Source organism: Sciurus vulgaris (genome assembly GCF_902686455.1).
Source record: "Sciurus vulgaris genome assembly, contig: HiC_scaffold_231_arrow_ctg1, whole genome shotgun sequence".
NCBI lineage: Eukaryota > Metazoa > Chordata > Mammalia > Rodentia > Sciuridae > Sciurus > Sciurus vulgaris.
The window spans coordinates 64193-83983 of NW_027632826.1; the positions used below are offsets into that span (position 1 = coordinate 64193).

At 52.4% G+C, this 19791-nt stretch overlaps 1 protein-coding gene across 1 annotated transcript; it reads left to right on the plus strand.

Annotated features, from left to right (window-relative positions):
* Nucleotides 1-3601: 3601 nt before the first annotated feature.
* On the plus strand, nucleotides 3602-18774 carry LOC306652447 (uncharacterized protein; the record flags this gene model as incomplete). Its single annotated transcript, XM_079125337.1, has 6 exons — nucleotides 3602-3820; nucleotides 10522-10640; nucleotides 13388-13534; nucleotides 14224-14522; nucleotides 16106-16432; nucleotides 17556-18774. The coding sequence occupies 5 exons, from the start codon at nucleotides 3602-3604 to the stop codon at nucleotides 16117-16119; spliced, it is 798 nt and encodes a 265-aa protein (XP_078981463.1). The 3' UTR covers nucleotides 16120-16432; nucleotides 17556-18774.
* Nucleotides 18775-19791: the final 1017 nt, after the last annotated feature.

A 19791-nucleotide genomic window follows, 5' to 3' on the forward strand; every position in this document is an offset into this window, starting at 1 on the left:
GTGAAATTTATAAAGACAAGAAGTCTATTTGCTTCATGGTTCTGAGCTAGGAAGTTCAGAAGCAGGTCTCTGGCATCTCCATAGTATTTGGTGAAAACTTTCATGCTGTAACATAACATGGGAGAGGGCATCACAGGGCAAGAAGAACAACAGTCTTTTCCTCTTCATAAAGACACTAATCTCGTCTTCATGACTTCATCTGTTCCTAATTACCTCCCACAGATCCCACCTCTAAATACCATTAACTATGACTTTGGAAATTAAGTTTCCAACACAGGAACTTCTAGGGGCACATCCAAGCCATAGTAGTAAGTTATAGACTATCTTCCAAAGTAGATCTCTGCCAGCAAATCACACTAAGCCCCAGGCACACATCCTGCTCTCATGAAATCATTCATATTAAATTGAACTGCTGATGTTTACATTTATCCCTCTTGGTTGTTAACACTGCTTTAAACTTCTTCTGCATGGTTGAAATCGCCTTTAATACTATTGGTGGCATCTATGATATTAACTACCCTTTACCAGCTTCTCTGGTTCATGTTGCTGTAAAACACTGATGGGAGTCAAGCATGCTCATGAAATCTGTTACTCCAGAAGCTTCCCAGGGACACTTAGGGTGAGGCAGGAGGATCACAAGCTGGAGTCCAGCCTTGGTGCCTTAGCAAAACTGTATCTCAAATTAAACATACAAATGCTGGGGTATAGCCCAGTGGTATAGCACTTGTCCAGCATGTGCAGGGTCCAGGTTCAGTCCCCAGCACCACACAGAGACAAACAGCATAAAAAGCAATTATGGAGGCAATGCCCCTCCAGTGAAAGTGTGATCTGATTCAGGGCTTTACATTATGGCCTTCATTCTTAGCGCATAGATACCACACCTGTTTTATGGAAAAGGAAATGGAAGCAAAAAGAAGCTAAGTAAGTAGGTCATATCCTAGGACATGGGTCTACTTCATGTTCTTTCTCCTAAATTACATGAGCTTCTCACTGAGTCCATACAGAGAACCCTACTGTGTGCCCCTTGACTCTGACTCACCTGACAGCACCCTAACTCTGCCTCCAGTCCTGGGTGATTAGGTCCTACTCAGCTCAAAAGCTGTCAGTCACTCAGCATCATTCATGCCTTGGCATCCCAGGTAGACAAGAACTAACGGGCACTGGAGTTTAGACCAGCTCTGTCTCATAATTAAACCTGAGGTCATTTAACTTCTGCCAGTGATCACTGTGGCCTCTTTCCACTGCTCTGAAGTCCTGCCTCATTATGTATGAAAGGGAATAATGTGACATGCCCCAGAGGTGACAGGAAGTGTAACTTCTGCTGAACCAACATGTAACTCCTCTTATCTACATTTTCAAAATCCTTACTACGCAAGTTTGGATGGAAATGCTCAAACTACAGTGTTATGTTCAATGATCACATGGCAAGGTAAATATAAAATGACTCCCAGTTGCCTCTACCTCAGATTTTCAGTGTACTAGGTCTAAACTCTTCATAGGCACTGAAGATGATGAACACATTATGCATTTGGATGAAGGATTGAAGGAACTCAGTGAATTCCACCTTAAAAGTGAATCACATAGGATGAAACTTGACTCAGGTAAAAATAAAACAAGTTGGTTATCTTTTAAAGTATGATCTTTGGTGGAAGCAAAGCACAGATCTTCTCAAGCCTTGAGTCTGGAAATACCCTGACATCATATAGGGAATACACTGAGCCTCTATTGGCTATACAATTATTGTAAAGTCCTGAATGTGTGGATCATCCAAGAGCACCATTGATTCTGTAGCTTTAGGCAAAGTGACAATTTTGCCCTGGTTGAATTGAAGCCTTCAAAAACAAATCAAGCAGGAGATAATGCTATGGTCAAAGTGTCCTGCAGAGCAGGTGGTGCTTCAGAAAACTCAGGATAAGAGGGTTCAGTGTCGTTAGATTTATTCAAAATTAAAATGAAACATCATGACTGTTTCATTTTTCTAGAATATCTCTATATGTACGAGTGTTTGTTAGAAACAGATCTTCCTGAACAAATGCTTTATCTAGAAATCTGAGTGGTTTGTCAATTTTTTATTCTTCATAATGCCTGCCCCACCCCATGATTAAATTTTTGCAAGTAAAAATTTCAGACCAAGATTTTTTAAACACTAATAAGTGTTGGAATGATTATATTATCATGTAATTCCCAGAATTCTTTTTGCAGCCCACACTTCACAGCATTTCCAGCTCCTCCATACTGACTAATAACAATTACAAGTCAGAAGAACAATGATTGAGCCCCATTGGACACTGTACAGTCCTTCCCCCTTCCCTCCTCTCCTCTCCTTTCCTGAAATGCAGGGTTTTATGCCACCATGGTTATGAACTCTCAGTATTCTCAGTTTCAAGTGGTGTATGGCCATCATAATCCATCTGAAATGCCATTTTAGTTTCCTCATGCATTGTGGTGATTGCAAGAATCTCCCACATGGCAATCAGGTTCACAGAATGCTTAATGCTTTGATTCAGAAATCATGGGAGCTTCTCCTGGAGCCATTAACAAAAACTGCACAGGCCTCTGCCCTCATGGATCTTGAAGTTTAGAAGGGGAAGGCAGAAAGTAACCAAAAAAAAAAAATCATACATGATAAATTCTGCTTTAAGGAGGGAGGAAAAGATTGGGCAGCTGGATTTCAATATTAAATGGGACAACCAGAATCAGGAAGAAGGAAAGGTGGGCAAGATGAGGTATGACGGAGTTAGCCAAAAATTCATGGAGGAGACTATTTCAGACAAAAAAATATACCAAGTGCCAAGGGCACAAAGAGATTTGAGAAATAGTAAAGAGGTAGTGTGTTTGTAGGTGAGTGAGCTGGACAGAGGCAGGTCACAGGACCAGGGATGACCCAGGATCATTCACATGGAGCATCCTAGGTCATTTTGATGATTTTGGTTTTTATTCTGAGTGAAAAGAACCCTTATAGGATTTCGAGCTAAGGGGTAGCATGGTCTTACTTTGTTTAAATTCTGACCTGCATTTGAAGAGACTTGTTCTGGTAGCAGAGGAAGGACCTAGGTCTACATAAGGGTGAAGGCAGATGTAGGGCCATCCCATCAGAAAACCATTGCCACCCAGGTGACAGCAGCATGGAGCAGTAGTGTGGTTGTGGATGGTGTCCCATCCTGTGAGTTTTAAAGGGGGTGCCCAATGGATTCAAAGTTTGAAGGAGAGTTCTGTGGACACCTTGAAATCTGAGCATCATTGGGATTCCCATACACTGGAAAGGAGAGGACTAGATAAAGCATGTTTGGAGAAATTGCAAAGATTTGCTTTGAGGCAAATTGAGTTTGAGATATTTTACATATAATCATGTGCAGACACTGGATCTGCAATCTATGGAGAAATGTAGACTGAATTATATTCTTATGTAATAATTACTATAATTTAAGTTATTGATGATGACTATGTAATAATTTATTAGTATCATTAAGTAATTATTGTTTGATAATTATACAGTTCTTAAGTATCATCATTATAATTATTATTCCAACATCTGGAGCAGTATGATGGGGGTGCAATTTGGAGCCCCAGAGTCATGGCATGTGCATTTCTATAAACCACCATGCATCTTCTTGAGAGACAGACCTTTTGTTCACCTCCAAACTCCACTTCTTGTGTTCCTGTTTTGTTTTCATTTTGGATCACATCTGTGGAGACAAGCTCCAAGGCGATGGAGGAAGGGAACAAACTCACAGGACAGAATGATGGAAGTCTGAAGGAACTAAAAGATCTGAGTCATGCTCTCACTTCAAGCTGTGGCAACATCCAGCCTCCACTAATGGTAAATCAAAGACCAGAACTTTTCTCCTCTTTTGCAAGTGTTCCAAGGGTCAGCATGCAGTTATTCAGGGGCTGCCATTTAGCAGGAGTGCACTGTTAAGAGATCTGTCAGCAGTCACAGAGATCTCATGACTTCACCATGGTCTTATTCCCAGTAATCTCCCCAGTGGAAAGGTGGTCAATACATTGGTTTAAATTATACAAAAGCTAAGGATATTCTTAAAGGTCAAGGGCATTTAAAGTTGAAGGTTTATTTGAAGCTTGTTTTATAATGTAATATGACATTTAGAGGACAAAATATCCTCACTGAAATATATTTCCAAGTGTAAGTTTTCCTTTCTTAAAAATCTGAGCTTTTGCATTATCTCCCCAACTCAAAAACTATAAAAAAGTTTAATTCCCAATAAACCTGGCACATTTTACATACAGAAGTATGCAGAACATAATTAGCTCTCACACTGCAAAAAAAACACAGAAGTGAGCAAAGCATTCTTATTTCCAAATTCTAAACCTATTTAGAATTTCTAAAAATTATTTTACATTTTTTATAAAAATAGATAAACCTTTAGAGGAGGGTCCATATCAATGAGTATTTTAAATTTCTTCTTTATTTACATTTCTTGAATATGTTTTTCTAAAGTTCCCAGTTTTATATGTAAAATGGTTTAAAGAAGCAGCAATGTAATAAAGAAATGCAGTTGGTTTTGCTTAAAAGAATAGCTGCCTCAGTTTTTTGCCTCACAATGACTGGTTGAATGTGTCTGTCTCCACCTAGGGAACTATCAGTGAGCAGAGCATTGAGGCATATGTAAATACACTCACAGACATTTACAGCAAGCTGGAACAGGACAGTTCTCATAATGCAAAGTTCTCCTGGAAAGTATCAAAGCAGTGAAGGACAGGATTATGGTGCCGCCAGGCACTAGAGATCACCAGCAGCAGTGATAATTGGAAATGACCAAGTATTGCTTTAAGAATGCACATGCCCTGGAGAACCATGGGCATTTTCAAGAGGTGGAGACAAGGGAAGATATTAGAGTCAAACTGGGACATTCACTTGAGCTGTGCAGATGCAAAGTTCACTGGTCTTGAAGACCTGAGGCAGGTGGAGGTAAGGTGAGATGTTTAGAGGCTAACTGGGACATTCACTTGAGCTGTGCAGATACAGAGTTCACTGGCCTTGGAGACCTGAAGCCGGAGTTGCATGCCAGCTGAAGCAATCTCTCAGTGTCCCTTTGTGGGTGAACTGAGGTGGGGAAACTGGGTGCTCTTGGAAGACGTGGAGTGGCTCCTGCAAGGCGGGAAGGTTTTCTACACAGTTTAATCCTCATGGAGAGTAGTGAAAATGACAGGCACTGTCTCAACAGGGTTGTGCTGCCTGTGAAGCTGCTTGCTGTGGTTGTACTGGCACAGCTGCCCCTTCTGGGGACAGACTGGTGCAGCCGTGGTCCATGGTGGGCAGCAGAGCTTGCAAGTTTCTGCTGCCACCCCCTGACACTTGCTGGTCTTATGTCTGCCTCTTACTGCTCTGATTAGGTGCCTGTGGGCCCTTTTGGAATCTGGCCAGCAGGAGCATGGGGTCCCCTCCTGGCCCACTTCCTTCAATGTGTGTGTGGACTGGCAGCTGCTGTTGGTTGGGTCTCTGTCCCTGTTGCTTTGTCCCCCTCCCTGCCTAGGCCGCTGCCCTTTATTGTTGAGAGACTGGTTTAGTTAAGACCAGATGCCTCAGTCCGCAGATCCATCCAGCCGATGGATGTGGGAGGGAAGCATGTTAGGCTGCCTTGGAGGAGAAGCAGGCTCCCTGCACAGAGAAGGCCTGGACAGTGGTGAGCCTCCCTCACAGGTGGCCAGCACCTTGGGCTCCCTCTTCATGTATGAGCAGCCTCCTGTAGCTTCACCTGGAGTTGCTGCCTGTCTCCCCTTAGTCCACCCCTGCAGAGGGGCCTCCAGACACAAGCCCTGGAGGGACCTTTGCAGGAGGGTCATGGTCATGAAAGGGACATGTGTGCTCTCAGTAAGAGGGAAGCGGGTGCCTGCCTTGCTAGCCCTGGGCAGGGGCGGTCAGCTGACCTGTTTTCATGGGATATGATCAGGGAAGGGCATGAGGACAGCTGCTCATGTTCACTTCCCTCTACACTGAGCCTGGTTAGCCACCACATTGGCCTTTAATGTTGGCTTGTTCACCTATAAGCATGACTGCTGCAGCATGGCTTGGGGCCGTGTATCTGGGTAGAAACCTCCTGATGGATTCTGCCCTGGCTGGTGGACATCTTGGCACTTGGTCTCCACCTGTCCATCTGACCCTTAGGACCACCTGTGGTCCGGACTCAACTCTCCAAGGAGACGGCAGGGCTGGCGTGGAGGGACTCCCCTGCCCCAGGAGTGTCTTGGCATTTTGGAAATGCCACTTTGGCTCAGGAAAACAGAGATCTGGCTGCAGTGTGTGTGCATCCAGGCCCATGTGGCCCCCTGGGTGAGGAGCCTGCTGGTCTCCATCTGGAGCACACAGCCTGACCCATGAGCCAGTGGTTCCCAGGACCCTGTTGGCTTCTGACTGCACTGGTGAATGGGTTTGTCCCCAGTGACTGGACCAGGGGCACAGGGAGACAGAGCAGCCCCAGCCATAGTGGGAGCCCATGGCCGACATTGGTAAAACCAGACCCCTGACTGGGTCTCAGGCCCCTTCAGCAGGTCTCCCTGGGATATGAGCTCCTCCTTGGTTCCTTGATGAGTGTTTGTGGAGGGAGATCTTATGAGTAACCCTGGCCCCTTTCCCAAGTTCATTTCCAGGCAGGGATAGCAGGGTGTCCCTTTGTTCTTCCCCTTGAGGAGTTTGCTGGGGCTAGATGTCAGGGGCCCTGCTGTCCTCCAGGTAGATGGGTCACCCCAGCCCCCACATGCCACAGTGTTCCTCCACCACAAGGGCTGCCTGCCTGCTTTGGAAAGGAGGCAGTGAGGGAGGCAGGCATCTTCAGGTGGTGAGGCCAGCAGGCACGATGGTCTTACATCTGTCAGGTGCTGTGCCTGGGGGAGGGAGGCTGTGGCTGGCACCCAGGTGAAGCTGAAACCCCATCCCCAAGATGCAGGAGGGCATGAATCTGGGACCCCACAGCTAGCCTCCTGCATCCACTGGGAGCCGATAAGGCCTCAGCTTCTGGCCCTGTCCTCCTGCTCATTCTCCTGGCCCCCTCTGGTTTGTGCTCACTGCATATGGAAGCCAGCCACCCAAGAGTGCTGGTTGTCTGCTGAAAGTTGCCTGTGGGGTGCATCAGGCTCCTTTTGGGGTGCTGAGGGGGGGGCAGGGAAAGGAGGGTTGTGCCGGCTGTTCCTCAGGATTGGCTCACTCATCCTCGACCCCCTCCCTCCTCTCCCAGGGCTCCAACCCCATGGACATCTGCACCCAGCTCCTCTTGCAAGGGACTTTGTTGAAAATCTCTGTGCACAACATCCAGGAGAGGGTCTTCTTCCTGTTTGACAACCTCCTGGTCTAATGCAAGTGGAAATCCAGGTGACATGCTGGGGAGGCTAGAGCCTTGGCTACCTCTTTGAGCCAGGAGGCGGGGCAGGGCTGACCCGCTGCTTCCCCCAAGGGGTGTCTTAGGCTTGTTGCTCCCCTCCCTGGGCCTCCCTTTTCTTCCAGGACATGAGAGGTTTGTTATAAATCCATATGTAGTGAGAGCCACATATGCTATTATAAATTCTCCAGGAGCCAGATTTAAGAAACTTAGAAATAGGCAAAATGAATTTAAACAGTGTATTTTATTTAACCTAATATATCTACAGTTGTTATATTTAATTGAAACTGTGTGTGTGTGTGTGTGTTTGTGTGTGTGTGTGTAACAATAGTCAGTTTGGAAACCTGGGTTGTGGGTCACCCTCAGCAACACTGGTGTGTGTAGCTGTGTGTTGAGTGCTCAGTAGCTCTAAGTGGCTCACGAATGAGCGGCCTGTCAGACAATGTGGCTCTCGATGGTCATGAAGCTGGAGGTGACAGCATCCTGGGATTCTAAGATCAAAGGTTGAGGGTTTCAGGGGAGGGAAGCTATTTCCTGCTGAGCTTCAGGAGGGAAAGAATAGGGTCTTCATTACCTTTGCCCCATCCCTGGAGCTTCCTGGTCTTCCTGTAGCTCAGGTGTGAGGGGATGCAGCCATGGTGTTTGTGAGTGGCAGTGTGAATGGCGTGTGGGTGTGGTCAGGTGGCTGGAGTTCTGGGAGGTGGCCCCAGAGAGGTGACAGGAGACTTGGCTGTGGCAGTGGAGAGGTGGAAGGGGGCCTGCAGAGGTGCCTCTAGTCGTGGGGGCTGGCGCCCTGGTGTGTGGCTACTAGGTGAGTGGGCGGGTGGCGGCTATGGATGGAGGTCTGGAGGTCGGAGGCCAGGTGACAGTGTGCTGACAGATGGGTAGGTGGTTGCTGGTGGTGGGTGAGGCAGCTGGACTCTGGAAAGGTAGGGTAGGGTGGTGGATGGGACATGGACCTTGAATGGAGAGAGGGTGGGTGGGAGGAATGGGGGCATGAAGTCGCTGTGGGGTTGGTGGATGGAGATTTCTGCCTTTCTGTGCTCTTCTTTTTGGTGTCAGGGATTGAATCCAGGGTGCTCTACTGCTGAGCTGCACGCCCACCCTTTTTATTTTTCATGTTGAGATAGGATCTCACTAAGTGGACAAAGATAGATTCAGATTTGCAGTCCTCCTGCCTCAGCCTCCTGAGCTTCTGGGGTTCCCAAGGGACCCTGCAGATATCCTGACTTTCTATTTCCTGCTCAGCGTAGAAAGTAGTCTCAGTGACAAGTGTGACCTTTCCAGATTCTCTTCCCTGCTACTTTGTCTACGAGGTGAAAGTGACTTCCCCGGGACTTCCTTCCTTGGCTCGCAGAGGCTAGGGTGCAGGCTGGTACAGACCCTCATCCCCTTAGGCCCTGCCTCCAGCTTGTCCTGTGGTGCTGGCCTGGTCACTTACTGTTTCTTCTGGCACCTAAGGCTGTGGTGAGAGATCTGGCCATGGGTGTGCTTCCTGCTGTCCCTGGGGGCCTGCCTGAGACTGGGTTTTTTCTTCTGTGTAGGGGGCATCAGCTGGTTTAGAATGGGTTCTTCTTCATCCAGGAGTTTTCTAGCCTCCGACTTTGCTTCTTGCTATCTGCTTCCTCATCTGTAAAGCAGGGTGCATGATCAGATGTGCCCCACGGGTCACTGTGAAGATGACTGTGCCCAGCCAGGTGCATAGAAAGTGCACAGGGCTTGGATTGTCACTGTCATGGTTGACCCCTGCAGCCTCTTTGGGGTCTTGTTCAGTGGCCCTGTGAGTGCAGTCCTGATGCAGGAGGCTCCAAGACATGGCCCCAGGTGCTCGCCCTTTCCTTGGTGCTCTGGGGCCAGGAGGCCTCAGTCTCCTCGCTCCATGGTCTCCCAGGGACTGCGCCAGGTCTGCCTGCCTCAATTGCTGTTCTTCCCGCCCACTCCTTAGGGTTTTTCTTGCTTCTTAGGGTCTTTTACCATCTCAAGTCCTTCTATCCCCCCTCCAACCTGCTAACTCCCTCCTCCTTCCCTGATACCTCCTGCTTTCCCTGCCAGGCTCTGGTCCCCCTGGGCCTGTACTGCCCTCACTCACCCCTCCTCACAGCAGTGAGTTTTCTTCTGTCTCCAGCCTTGTTCAATCAGGACTCGACGGGCTTGTATGTGTGAGTGCTCAGCGGATGGGGAACTCACCAAGAGAAGCAGTGAAGAAGTCCAGGGCTGGGGGAGTCTTGTGTAGAGCCCCAGGTTTGTGTCTGGCAAGGACTTCCTGTCTGCTACCCAGCCAGTGCCTTCTTGTGCCTCACAGGGTGGAAGGGACAAGGCTGCTGTCCTACAAAGGGATGAGGCCTCTTTCACAGAGTCACTGGTTCATTCATGAGGGCGCTGCCCCCATCCTTAACACCACCCTCCTAATATCATAGCATCAGGGCTCAAGGCTCAGGGCTCAGCATATGAATTTGGAGGGACACCAGCAGATCATAGCAGTGATCAAGCTGGTGAGCAGAATTCATCTGAGTGAATGAATGGTGGGTGGGTGAGTCAATGAATGGATGGGTAGGTGGAATAGATGGGTGGACTGGTAGGTAGATTTAAATAGACTGGCCTGTGGATAGATTGACTGGTAGATGGAAGGGTGGGCAAACTGGGTGAAGGGGTGGAGGGACTGGTGGGTAGATGGTGGGTGGGTAAGATGGGTGGGTAGATGAATGGACTGGTAGGTAGATAAGATTTAAATAGACTGGCATGTGGACAGATTGGTGGATGGAAGTGTGGGTAAGCTGGGTGGGTGGGTGGAGTGGTGGGTAAATGGTGGGTGGATAGATGAATGGATGGGTGGGTGGGATAGGTGGTGGGTGTGTGGGTGGACGATGGCCCACTCCAAGCTCTCCTCCATCTGGTCTTGTTTCAGGAAGTGCTTATTAGAAACTCTGTGGGCTGCTTCCCCCTTGCTAGTCAGGAATGTTTCTGTCACTTCTCTTTGGCCTCCCTTGATACCTCCTCATGGCTGGCTGGTGGCCCTGTGAGGCAAGCCAGGCTCTGAGCCTGCCTTTCAGATGAGAGCACCGTGACTGGGAGAGAAGTGGCTGACCAACCGCCTGTGCACCAGCCCACCGTTCACACTGGCCCAGCCCTATGCTGCCCCCTGTCCCTGGTGTCCCTCCATGGATGCTTACTTCCCAGTGTCTTTCAGGGTCCCTGGGAGCAAGAAGTCTACCAAGAGGACCAAATCCATCAATGGCTCCCTATACATCTTCAGGGACTGAGTCAACACCAAGGTCCTGGAGGTGGAGAATGTGGAAGACGGCACAGGTAGGCCAGGCCTGCCCCCGCCGCACTCCCTGTGGCTCTTAAGCATTTGCTTTTCCTGCAGCACATGACCTACCTCCAGAAAGGTGACTGGAGTGTGGATACTGAAGGAAGAACCCAGGGTGTATGGTCCCCGAGAAAGGACAGTGCCTCCTGTCCTCCCCTGCATGGTGCCTACCTCTCCAGGAGGAACTGCTGTCTGAATTTTGTGATCATCACTTCCTTGCTGTTATCCACCACATATTCTTTACTGAACATTTTAATGAAAATTTCTGCAGCTTTGAACCTCACGTGGGTGGTTATGTACATTTAAGTGGCTCTGGATGCACATGGTCGGGTGTGGCTTCTACTTGTTGATGTCCAGGGGTCTTGCCACTGCCCACCCTGGCCCTGGCTCTCAGCATGCACTGCCTTCCTTGGTTGGTGTCCACTGCAGGAGTGTCCCAGTTCACCTTGGGTTGCCTGCCCTCGGCTGCACTGAGGACTTAGTAACTCCCATGCCCGAGTGACCCAGGGAGAGGCTGGGAGACCCTCCTGGACTCCAGAGGACTGCCTTCATGCCCACCCAAGCTGTCTTGAATCCCCATGTTATTGAGGAGCTGGGAGGGGTCTTTGTAGGTCTTCCTTGTCCCCCAGAGAGCATCCAGGAAAGGGGACATTCCAAGGGTTGGATGTTCAGCTTAGGGCCCTGCCCCTGCTGCTGCCCCTGCCCCTCCATGCTGGCACAGAAGGGCGGGTCCCCACCTGGGCTGCCAGCTGGAGGGGGTATTGGGGTCTGCATTACCAACCTCTGCTCCTGACCCTGCCAGTTGATTACCATAGCAATGGCTACACTGTGACCAATAGCTGGAAGATCCACAACACGACCAAGAACAAGTGGTTCATGTTCATGGATAAGATGGCGGAGGAGAAGTGCAAGTGGCTGGATGCCATCATCTGCAAGTGGGAGCAGCGTGAGAGTGAGTGCCAGGCCCTCCTGGTGGTACTGGGCCTCTGGGCGCCTGGCCTGTGCAGGGTGCTGCAGGCCAGGACTTGCCTTGGAGGGGCATTGAGTCCTTTCCAGAAGTGCCCTGTGGGTGCCTTGGGGCTGGAGAGGATGGAGCCAAGGCAGCAGGCGGGCTTGCCATGCCCCTGGAAGCCTGCTTTCCCTGGAGCCTGGCCAGGAACCCTCTGGGCACAGACACCCCTGGCAAGTTGCAGAAGGGAGCCCAGGGCTGACTCTGATTGGTGGGTGGGCTGGGTTCTGAATTGGGGGCACTGAGGGTTGGGGAAGGGGCCCTGTGTGTCTGGCGAATGGCCTCAGCTTCCCAGGCCCCAATGCCCTTATCTGAGCAATGGGTAGACGTTCCTGGGTGGGGCTTTGACCCTGCTGCATGAGACCTTGCACTTGAGGACCTTGGGAATCTGACACAGAGTCCTGAAAGCCCCTCACTGCCAGGTTTGCTGAGCAGGAAGGAGGTCCTTTGTCTACTCCTGTCAATGTGTGGTAGATAGCTCACTCCTGTCTCATGCAGAACTCATCACCCAACTGTCTTCTGCCCCGACTGCTCTTCCCTCAGCCCCCAGGGAGCAGTCAATGGGTCTTCCACTGGCCCAGAGCAGAGTCTGACTCCAGGCCCATCCCTGACCCTGCAACCCTGCATCCCAGATTCAGCTGATGGGCAAGGAAAACCCTCAGGTCTGCCTTCCACATGGGCCAGGTCCAGGCTCCCCACCCCCCAGCCAGTTGTCCATCACTGTCACCTCTTGGGAGTGTGTGCCTAGGGTGGCCACCACTGAGGGTGCCTCTTCTGGAGGAACAGACACCTGGGTCTTTGGGGGGTATTTCCAGATGTTAAGTGTTGCATGGAACTGTATTGAATTCCCAATTAACCACTGAACTTGGCCCCTTGGTGGGCAAGGTTGTGAGCTCTGAAACTGGTCAGGATGGGTGTGAGCCCTGAAACTGGTCAGGATGGGTGTGTGATCAGGACTGGGGTGGGGTTCAGTCACCTGGCCTGGCTGGATGGAGCCAATCGGTATCTTTGTGGTCAGCCCTGGGTGTATGTGAACCTGGCTCAGGTGTGGTCCGAGGGGCCCTTGTTGTTAGATTTGGGTGATTAAACCCTGACCTTGGGCTGGGTGCATAGGGTGGTGCGTGCTGTGGTCAGGAGCCCAGATTCGAGTACACTTCCTTGATCAAAATCCTGGTCCACCATTTCGAGTTGGGCCATGTGGACTGAGAACCTGACTTCTCTGGGCCTCAGCTATGATGTGGGGATGACCACAGTGCGTTACTGCAGGTTCTCGCAAGGGCCACTTGGCAGGTCATCGCACTGTAAAGGTGTTGGCCATATTGTCAAGATTGGAAGGGTCCACACAGAAAATGTGGGCTGAGATGAAGGCTGGGGTCCCACACATCTGTCAGGAGGAAGAGCTGTCTTCCAGCCAAGCTGGAGTGAAGAGGTTGGCGGGTTCTCTGCTAACCTGTGCAGGTGGAGCTGTGCCCTGGGGCAGGCATGGCTCTGGAGCAGGGCTCATGGTGAAGGCTGGATCCCGTTCCTGCAGGCCTCCACCTTCCATTGTAGAGCAGTGCTTTTGAGGAGTCCACAGCAGGTGTCTGGAGCCATTGGTGACAGATGGAAAGTGCTCATAGCTGCACTGGGTTGGCTGTGGTGTGGCAGGTGGGGCGGTTTTCAGGAGCTATGGGTGGCTCCCTTCGGCCTGCTGGGTCTGGTGCCCTCTTCAGTGCTGATGGTGTCCCCACGCAGGCCTAAAGTTGGGCGTGGAGTGAGACATCTACATCATGATCGCGGAGAAGAGGGAGAAGCTGCACCACCTGATGATGAGCAAGAAGGTGAACCTGATCAAAGACAGGGCCGCAAGCTGAGCACCATGCCCAAGTGCTTCCTGGGCAAGTGAGTGCTGCTGGTGACTGGTGCCCAGACCTCCACAGCCCCTCCCAGCCCCTTCTAGCCCTGCCCCTCCTGGGCAGAACCACCCAAGGATCCCCAGTCCTTGTGGAGCCATCCTTGGAGGACAACGGTGCTGGGGTTCCTGGGCGGGACTTCAGCTGCTGTGCTGTTTGTCACATCACAGACAGCAGGCGCACCAAGGGCTGGGTTGAAGCCAGAGCTTACAGTGCTGCTGCAGCTAGTCCTCTGTCTGCCTGGCACCCTGGGGTGCGGAGCAGCTCCTTGGAGAAGACAAGCAGGTGGAAGGTGGGTGGGGCTCTTAGGATGGTGCCAGTTGGTGGCTGGGTATAAAGTCTGGACCTGGGGAAGAGAGACTGGAACCATGCAGGTGAGAGGTCATTAGAGTAGCTGCAGGCCAAATGGACCCTGGCTGACCTCATGCAAAGGAGGAAGGAGGAAGTGGAAGGGGCCCAGCAGCCAGGTAAAGAGGAGGTGGGACAGTGGGAGAAGGTCCAGACCAGCATCCTTGTCCCTTCAGGGCCTGAGCCTAGAGTGGGAGGAGCCCAAAGCTGTGCCTGAGGTCAGGGAGGAGGTGGCTTTACCAGGTCACTAAGCAAATCAGAGCAGAAATGAGTTCTGACCTGTGGGGGGCACAGGGCAAGCTGTGGGGCGAGCCATGATTTCGCCCACAGAGCACACCTGGACCTGGTGTTCAGAAGGCTCTGGTGTAGCCCAATGCCTAGATTCGGATCCCAGCACCTCGAGTTGAAAGCCTGGGATAGGTGGCACCTGAGATCCCTCCACCATGTCTTCTTGCAGAAGGAGGAACGGGCCATGCTGGAGGACATCTGGGTGACCGTGTCACCTTCTCCTTTAAGCAGCTGGACGAGAACTGTGTGGCCAGTGAATGATTCCTCCCACCCCCACTGTGGGAGTTGGGATGCTGAGGCCGAAGGGGCCACTTGGGACCTTAGTCTCCCCCTGTGTGCAGGTCAGCTGCCTAAGGTGAACCTGAACTGAGCACGTCAAGCCTCATGCCCCAAATTGAGTGGAAAAAGAGGGGTTCTCTCACATCAACCCAGCTGCCCTCACCAGGTCTTAATAGAGGTCCACAGCACTTCTCATTAAAATTCCACCCTGGTGTCATCCTTTGGAGTAAAGAATTCAGATTAAGGACTGTGGCATAATTGACTGACGTTCCTTAGTCCTTTCTTTCTCCCTTGGTCCTGCCTCCTCATCCATCTGACCACCCACTACCCACCACCCACCACACACACATCCATAGCAGTGAGCACTGAGTACTTGGGGACACAGTGGAAGGAGCACAGTCACAGTCCCGCCCTCCCCATGATTCTCACCTGGAGTCACCTGGGGACATCCCAGATGAAGATCCCAGTTGTTGGCTGCTGTGGTGTGGGGCCTGGGCACAAGTTCCCTGTGTACTGGGGTCCCTGGGTAGCTGTACAAGTGACCTCCAGCCAAGGCTGAGAAACCTGTGCTTGCTTCCAGAGCTCTGCTGCTGTGTGTGGGTCCTGGGAACTTGCCAGAAAGGCTGATTCTCAGAACCCACCCCAGACCTCCTACCTTAGAAACTCTGGAGTCGAACTGGGGTGTCCATGACACAAGTTGTCCCCAGGACTGCAGCGCTCACAAGGCTGAGAGCTTCCCTTCTTTTCATTTGACTCCATGAAAAGCTCCTGAGACCCTTTTTCCTTGCTGCCACACCCCCTTGAAATTGCAGCACTGCCACGGCCTGTTTGTCTGTGTGATGTGCATCTGGCTCTGTGAGGTCTGCCCTCCCTCAAGGACCAACTTGCACCTCCTTGGGGCAGTGTGGCCCTGCCAGAAATGCAGACTACTGCATGGGGGTTGGCTTCTGGGGGCCAGTTTGAGCTGACTGCAGTGGCTGCCTGTCTAGGGCTGGACTGGGCTCAGGAGAATCCCCATCAGCTAGCGATGCCTGCAGGGTGCAGCAGGGCCTCTGATCACCATATTTTGCCCTCCCTTCCTTAAGCTCTTCCTCATGGGGTGAATAAGATGCAGGTGTTGTTTGAGGGCAGCTTTTGCTAGGAGGGGCCCTGAGCTACCAGCCAAGGGGTGACCAGAGCACTGTGGGGGGCTCTGATGACACACTACTGGCTCCCCTGCTGGGTAGTCAGTGTCAGGGCCAAGAACATCACCTGTTGAAGTCATCCAAGAGGGAGGTCATGGGCTGCTCTGCAGAATGTGGGGCAGTCTGAGGCTACCCTTGTGGAACAGGAAGTCTGAGGCTGCCCCTTTAGGCTGGAGGGAACATGTGGTCACAGGATGCTACTCTGGCAACAATGGACATGGAAGCCCCAGGGTGCCATCCTGAGGCTGGGAAGAGGGGTTCTGAGGCTATCTCTCTGGAGCAGGGTTGGAGGGCAGGGAGGTCTGAGGCTATCCCTCTGGAGTGGGAAGGGCAGGGAGGTGCTAGGGTGCCAGTCTGGCACCTGGGGAAGGGAGATCTAAAGCTGCTGTGGCAGAGGATGTGGGGCTCTAAGGCCCTTGCCTCCTCAACCCCCACAGACACCAACGTCTTTTACCACATAGAGGGTAGCCAGTAGGCGCTGAAGGTGGTCTTCTACCTCAACAGCTACAACTTCTCCAAGCTGCCCCCCTGCCAGAAGAGCAGGGCCAGCCTCCGACTGCACACTGCGCTTTTCATGAAAGGTGAGCTGCAGGCTGTGGGGGACTATGGGGGCCAAGCCAAGGCCACCGAGCCCTCGGGACCCAGTCCTGCCCTCCCTCCTCTTCCTTCACATCTCTGGAGAATGTGGAAGGGCCTCTTCCTCCAGGCAGAGAGGCAGCAGAGGATTTGCAGCAGGAGATCAATGCCCAGTCCCTGGAGAACATCCAGCAGTATTACTGCAATCTCAGGTGTGTACTTGGGCCTATGTCAGGGGCAGGATTCAGAAAGCCACCACAGCAGGTGGCAGGCAGACCCTCAGCATGAGGAGCAGGCCAGACACTCTTTCTGGAGCACCTTGTCTGCATGACAGTCTAATGACAGTGTGCACAGTAGGTCATGCTAACCCATTTTACAGATGAGGAAGCTGAGGCCCAGGAGCATACACAGAATGACCAAGGTCACACAGCCAATAGTCTAGCTTCAAAGCAGGTCCTCTCTGCTGAGCCAAGCTGCCAGTCCACTCTGCATGGCAGCAGGAGCTCAGATGAGGCCCTGGGCTTCTTGGTCCTTGAGAGAGGAGTGTAGTGCCCTGTACCTCCTCCCATTCACAGGGAGAAGTGGAGGCAACAGATTTTGCCAGGAGGAAGCATAGGCTCAGGGGAATAGTTCCATGTCCCCAGCAGCTTGCCCACAGCCCCTCCCCAGTCCTTCCTCAGTGACAAAATGTGGTTGACAGAGACTTTATCCTCTCCAGGCCTCATTTTGCCATTTGGAAATGGGAGACTGACGCTTCTGTCCATTTGCTAGACAAGAACATATTGGCACCCTTCTGGATCGACTAGACCATGAGTCTCCTCTGTGCTGTTTGTGGAGTGTTTTAAATATGGGCTCTGGTTATTTACTTGTTCACCCAGAAAGGGTTCATCAGGACCTTATGTGGGACACACACTGTTCCCATGCATGGTAGTCTATCTTCTTCTGGGGCAGGAACCGCCAAGACCAGCCCACCCAGGCTGTGAAAGGGTGCCTATCAGCCTGAGGGCGGCTTGCTGCTATCCACCTGTCTGTGGCCCATACTGCATTCCACAGCCCAGCTGAGCAGTGTCCCTGAGACTGCCTGGTTTCCAGAGTCTGGGGCTTTATGGTTGGCCAACCCTTGTGGTAGAGTGGGAAAGACATGGAGCCAGTGAGCACAGAGCAGCATCCAGCACCAGGTGGGGACAGGGTTCCAAGGAGGAGAGGAGAAGCAGGCCGGGTGGAGAGCTGGACAGATCTGTCAGGCTGCCTTTGATTCTACCTGGAGCAGGGAGGCCAGGCTGCCCAGTTGGGAGCTGGGGGTAGAGCCCCCTTCAGACCATCTTTCTCCCTCAGGACATTTTACCTGGAGTTGTCAAACCTGCCCACGGATGCCAGCACCACTGCCATGAAGATTGACCAGGTGTGTCCCCAGCCCATGGCTTGACCAGCCGGGCTCCCAGGGTCAGGAATCCGCTGCCAGGGTTTCCTCCAGACACCCCACTGTCCATGCCCTGCGGGCCTGGGAGACCCTGAGGTGGTTCAAGCTCACTGTGGCCTCTTTCTCTCCCATGCACCATGGTCATCACAGGTTTCTCTGGGGCTGGAGCCCCTGCAGGCAGCCGCAGACCCATGCCAGTCATGGCCGGGCCCTGCTCTGGTTTCTTTCTTCACATTTTTTACTAGCTCTTAGAAATCAAAAGATCTCATAGAAATGGAGGCTTCCATCTTTTTTGAGAAGTGGAGAAACATGAAATCTGCTTTGGAGCTTCTTCCCACTTGCTGTGCTTGGCCTGTGCTGGGTGTGGCTGTCCCTTGGGCCCCACTGAACTTGGCTCCTGCTGCTCAGTGTACCATGGCCTTCCAGGGTTGAGGCAGGCCTCACCATGGGCTGGTGTGCTGATCTTGGGGCTTTGGCTGCTGTGAGAGAGGTGGTGGGCATGTGCTTTGGGACTCTAATGTGGCCAGCAGGATCTCACAGCGCACAGGAAGGATGAGCCACCACCTTTACCTTCACACATGGTTGGGGAAGCAGGGGCAGGAGAGGGCTCCTCCTCATAAGGGTTTGGAGGGCATGACTTGTTTGGGCTCAGTCAGGGACACACTGGGCAGGTGAAGAGAGCAGGCCAGAAGGCAAGAACTGAAATACACGATGAACATCGAGCACCAACTGCAGTGTAGTGGGGAGCCACAGACTGCTCTTGAGCAGGGGCCATGAAAGAGCACTTACCCTCGGCTGCGCCCAAACATCCTATGTGTCTGTCCCATGCCTGCAGCTGATTTGCCCCATCAACACCCTAGACAAGCTCTGCCACCTCATGAAGTCCTTCATGCACTCCAAGCCTGGCACCAGCAGGAGCTTGGGCACTGGCCTCTTCCCAGTCTCCTCTGAGATCTGCTACCACCTGGGGGCCTGCCAGATGGCCATGTACAGCAGGGGCATGCAGAGGTGGGCTGTGCCAGCACCTGGGACAGGAGGCACGAAGGCTGCGCCCATGTCCTGGACCTCCTGGCTTGCTGGACTTTGACAGGGCCTCCCTGCTTTGGATCCCAGGTCATCGGTAAAATGAGTTCATCTGTGGCAGTCAGCGGGTGGGAGGACTGCGGGCTTCCTGTTTCCTGGGCCAGAGGGCATGAGGGAGATTGAGATCTGATCCTCCATCCCTGCTGCAAATGGGATGGCTCACCTGCAGGGCAAAACTGCCTCTGACCTCCCTGGACACTCCTCTGTCCTCTGCCTGGCTGCTGGCCCCAGGGAAAGACAGCTCCTTTCCTGGGAGCCCCTCCTGGCCATGTGTAATCATGCTTGCCACTCATGCCACTTGTTCATGGGGCTCCAACAGGATCTGCCATCCTAGTGCGGGCCTCCTGTGAGTGCAGGGCCTCTGTTCTCTGCTGTGCCCAGTAGACTGGTAACTGGCACTAATGGGTCTGATGGACAGGCATCCAGTCACATCTCCTCAAGTGGTGGGTGGGCTCCTGCATGCCAAGCACTCTGTGGTGTCTGTGCCCCCAGCCTTGTGTCCCCTGCTGTGGGTTGGTGCAGAAGGGTCTGTTTGAGAAGTCCTCAGCCAGGGTCAGTTTTTCTCCCCAGGGGACGTTGGCTGTGTCTGGAGACATTTGTGGTCATCACAGCCAGGGACACCTAGTTGTGGGCTGGTGCTTGGCATCCCACAGTGCACAGGAAAGCCTCTTTCTGGTCCCCTGACAATGCTACTACAGACCTGACTCTAGTCAGGGAGACCAGGGTGCCCAGAGGTCAACCCACCTGTCAGCACCGCAGGGAGAAAGGCGCAGGGTGTCTTGGAATCCCAGGCCTGGCGCAGAGCCAGTTTCTAACAGCCTGAGACCCGGGACTATGCAGGGGCCACTGAGAGGGGCCAGGCCTTGGGAGTCACCCCATTCAACTGATGGAGAGCAGGGTCCTGCCTGGTGGTGCTGTCTTGGGTGCAGACCCCTGCAGGGATAGGCCGAGGGGTTGGAGGTTGCCGGGAGGGGCTGGGAGCGAGGAGCAGACAGGTGGGGAAGGTCAGCACAGAGAGGATGCAGGGCTGGTGGCCTGCACAGTTGTAGAGGGGGAGGTGAGGCCTGG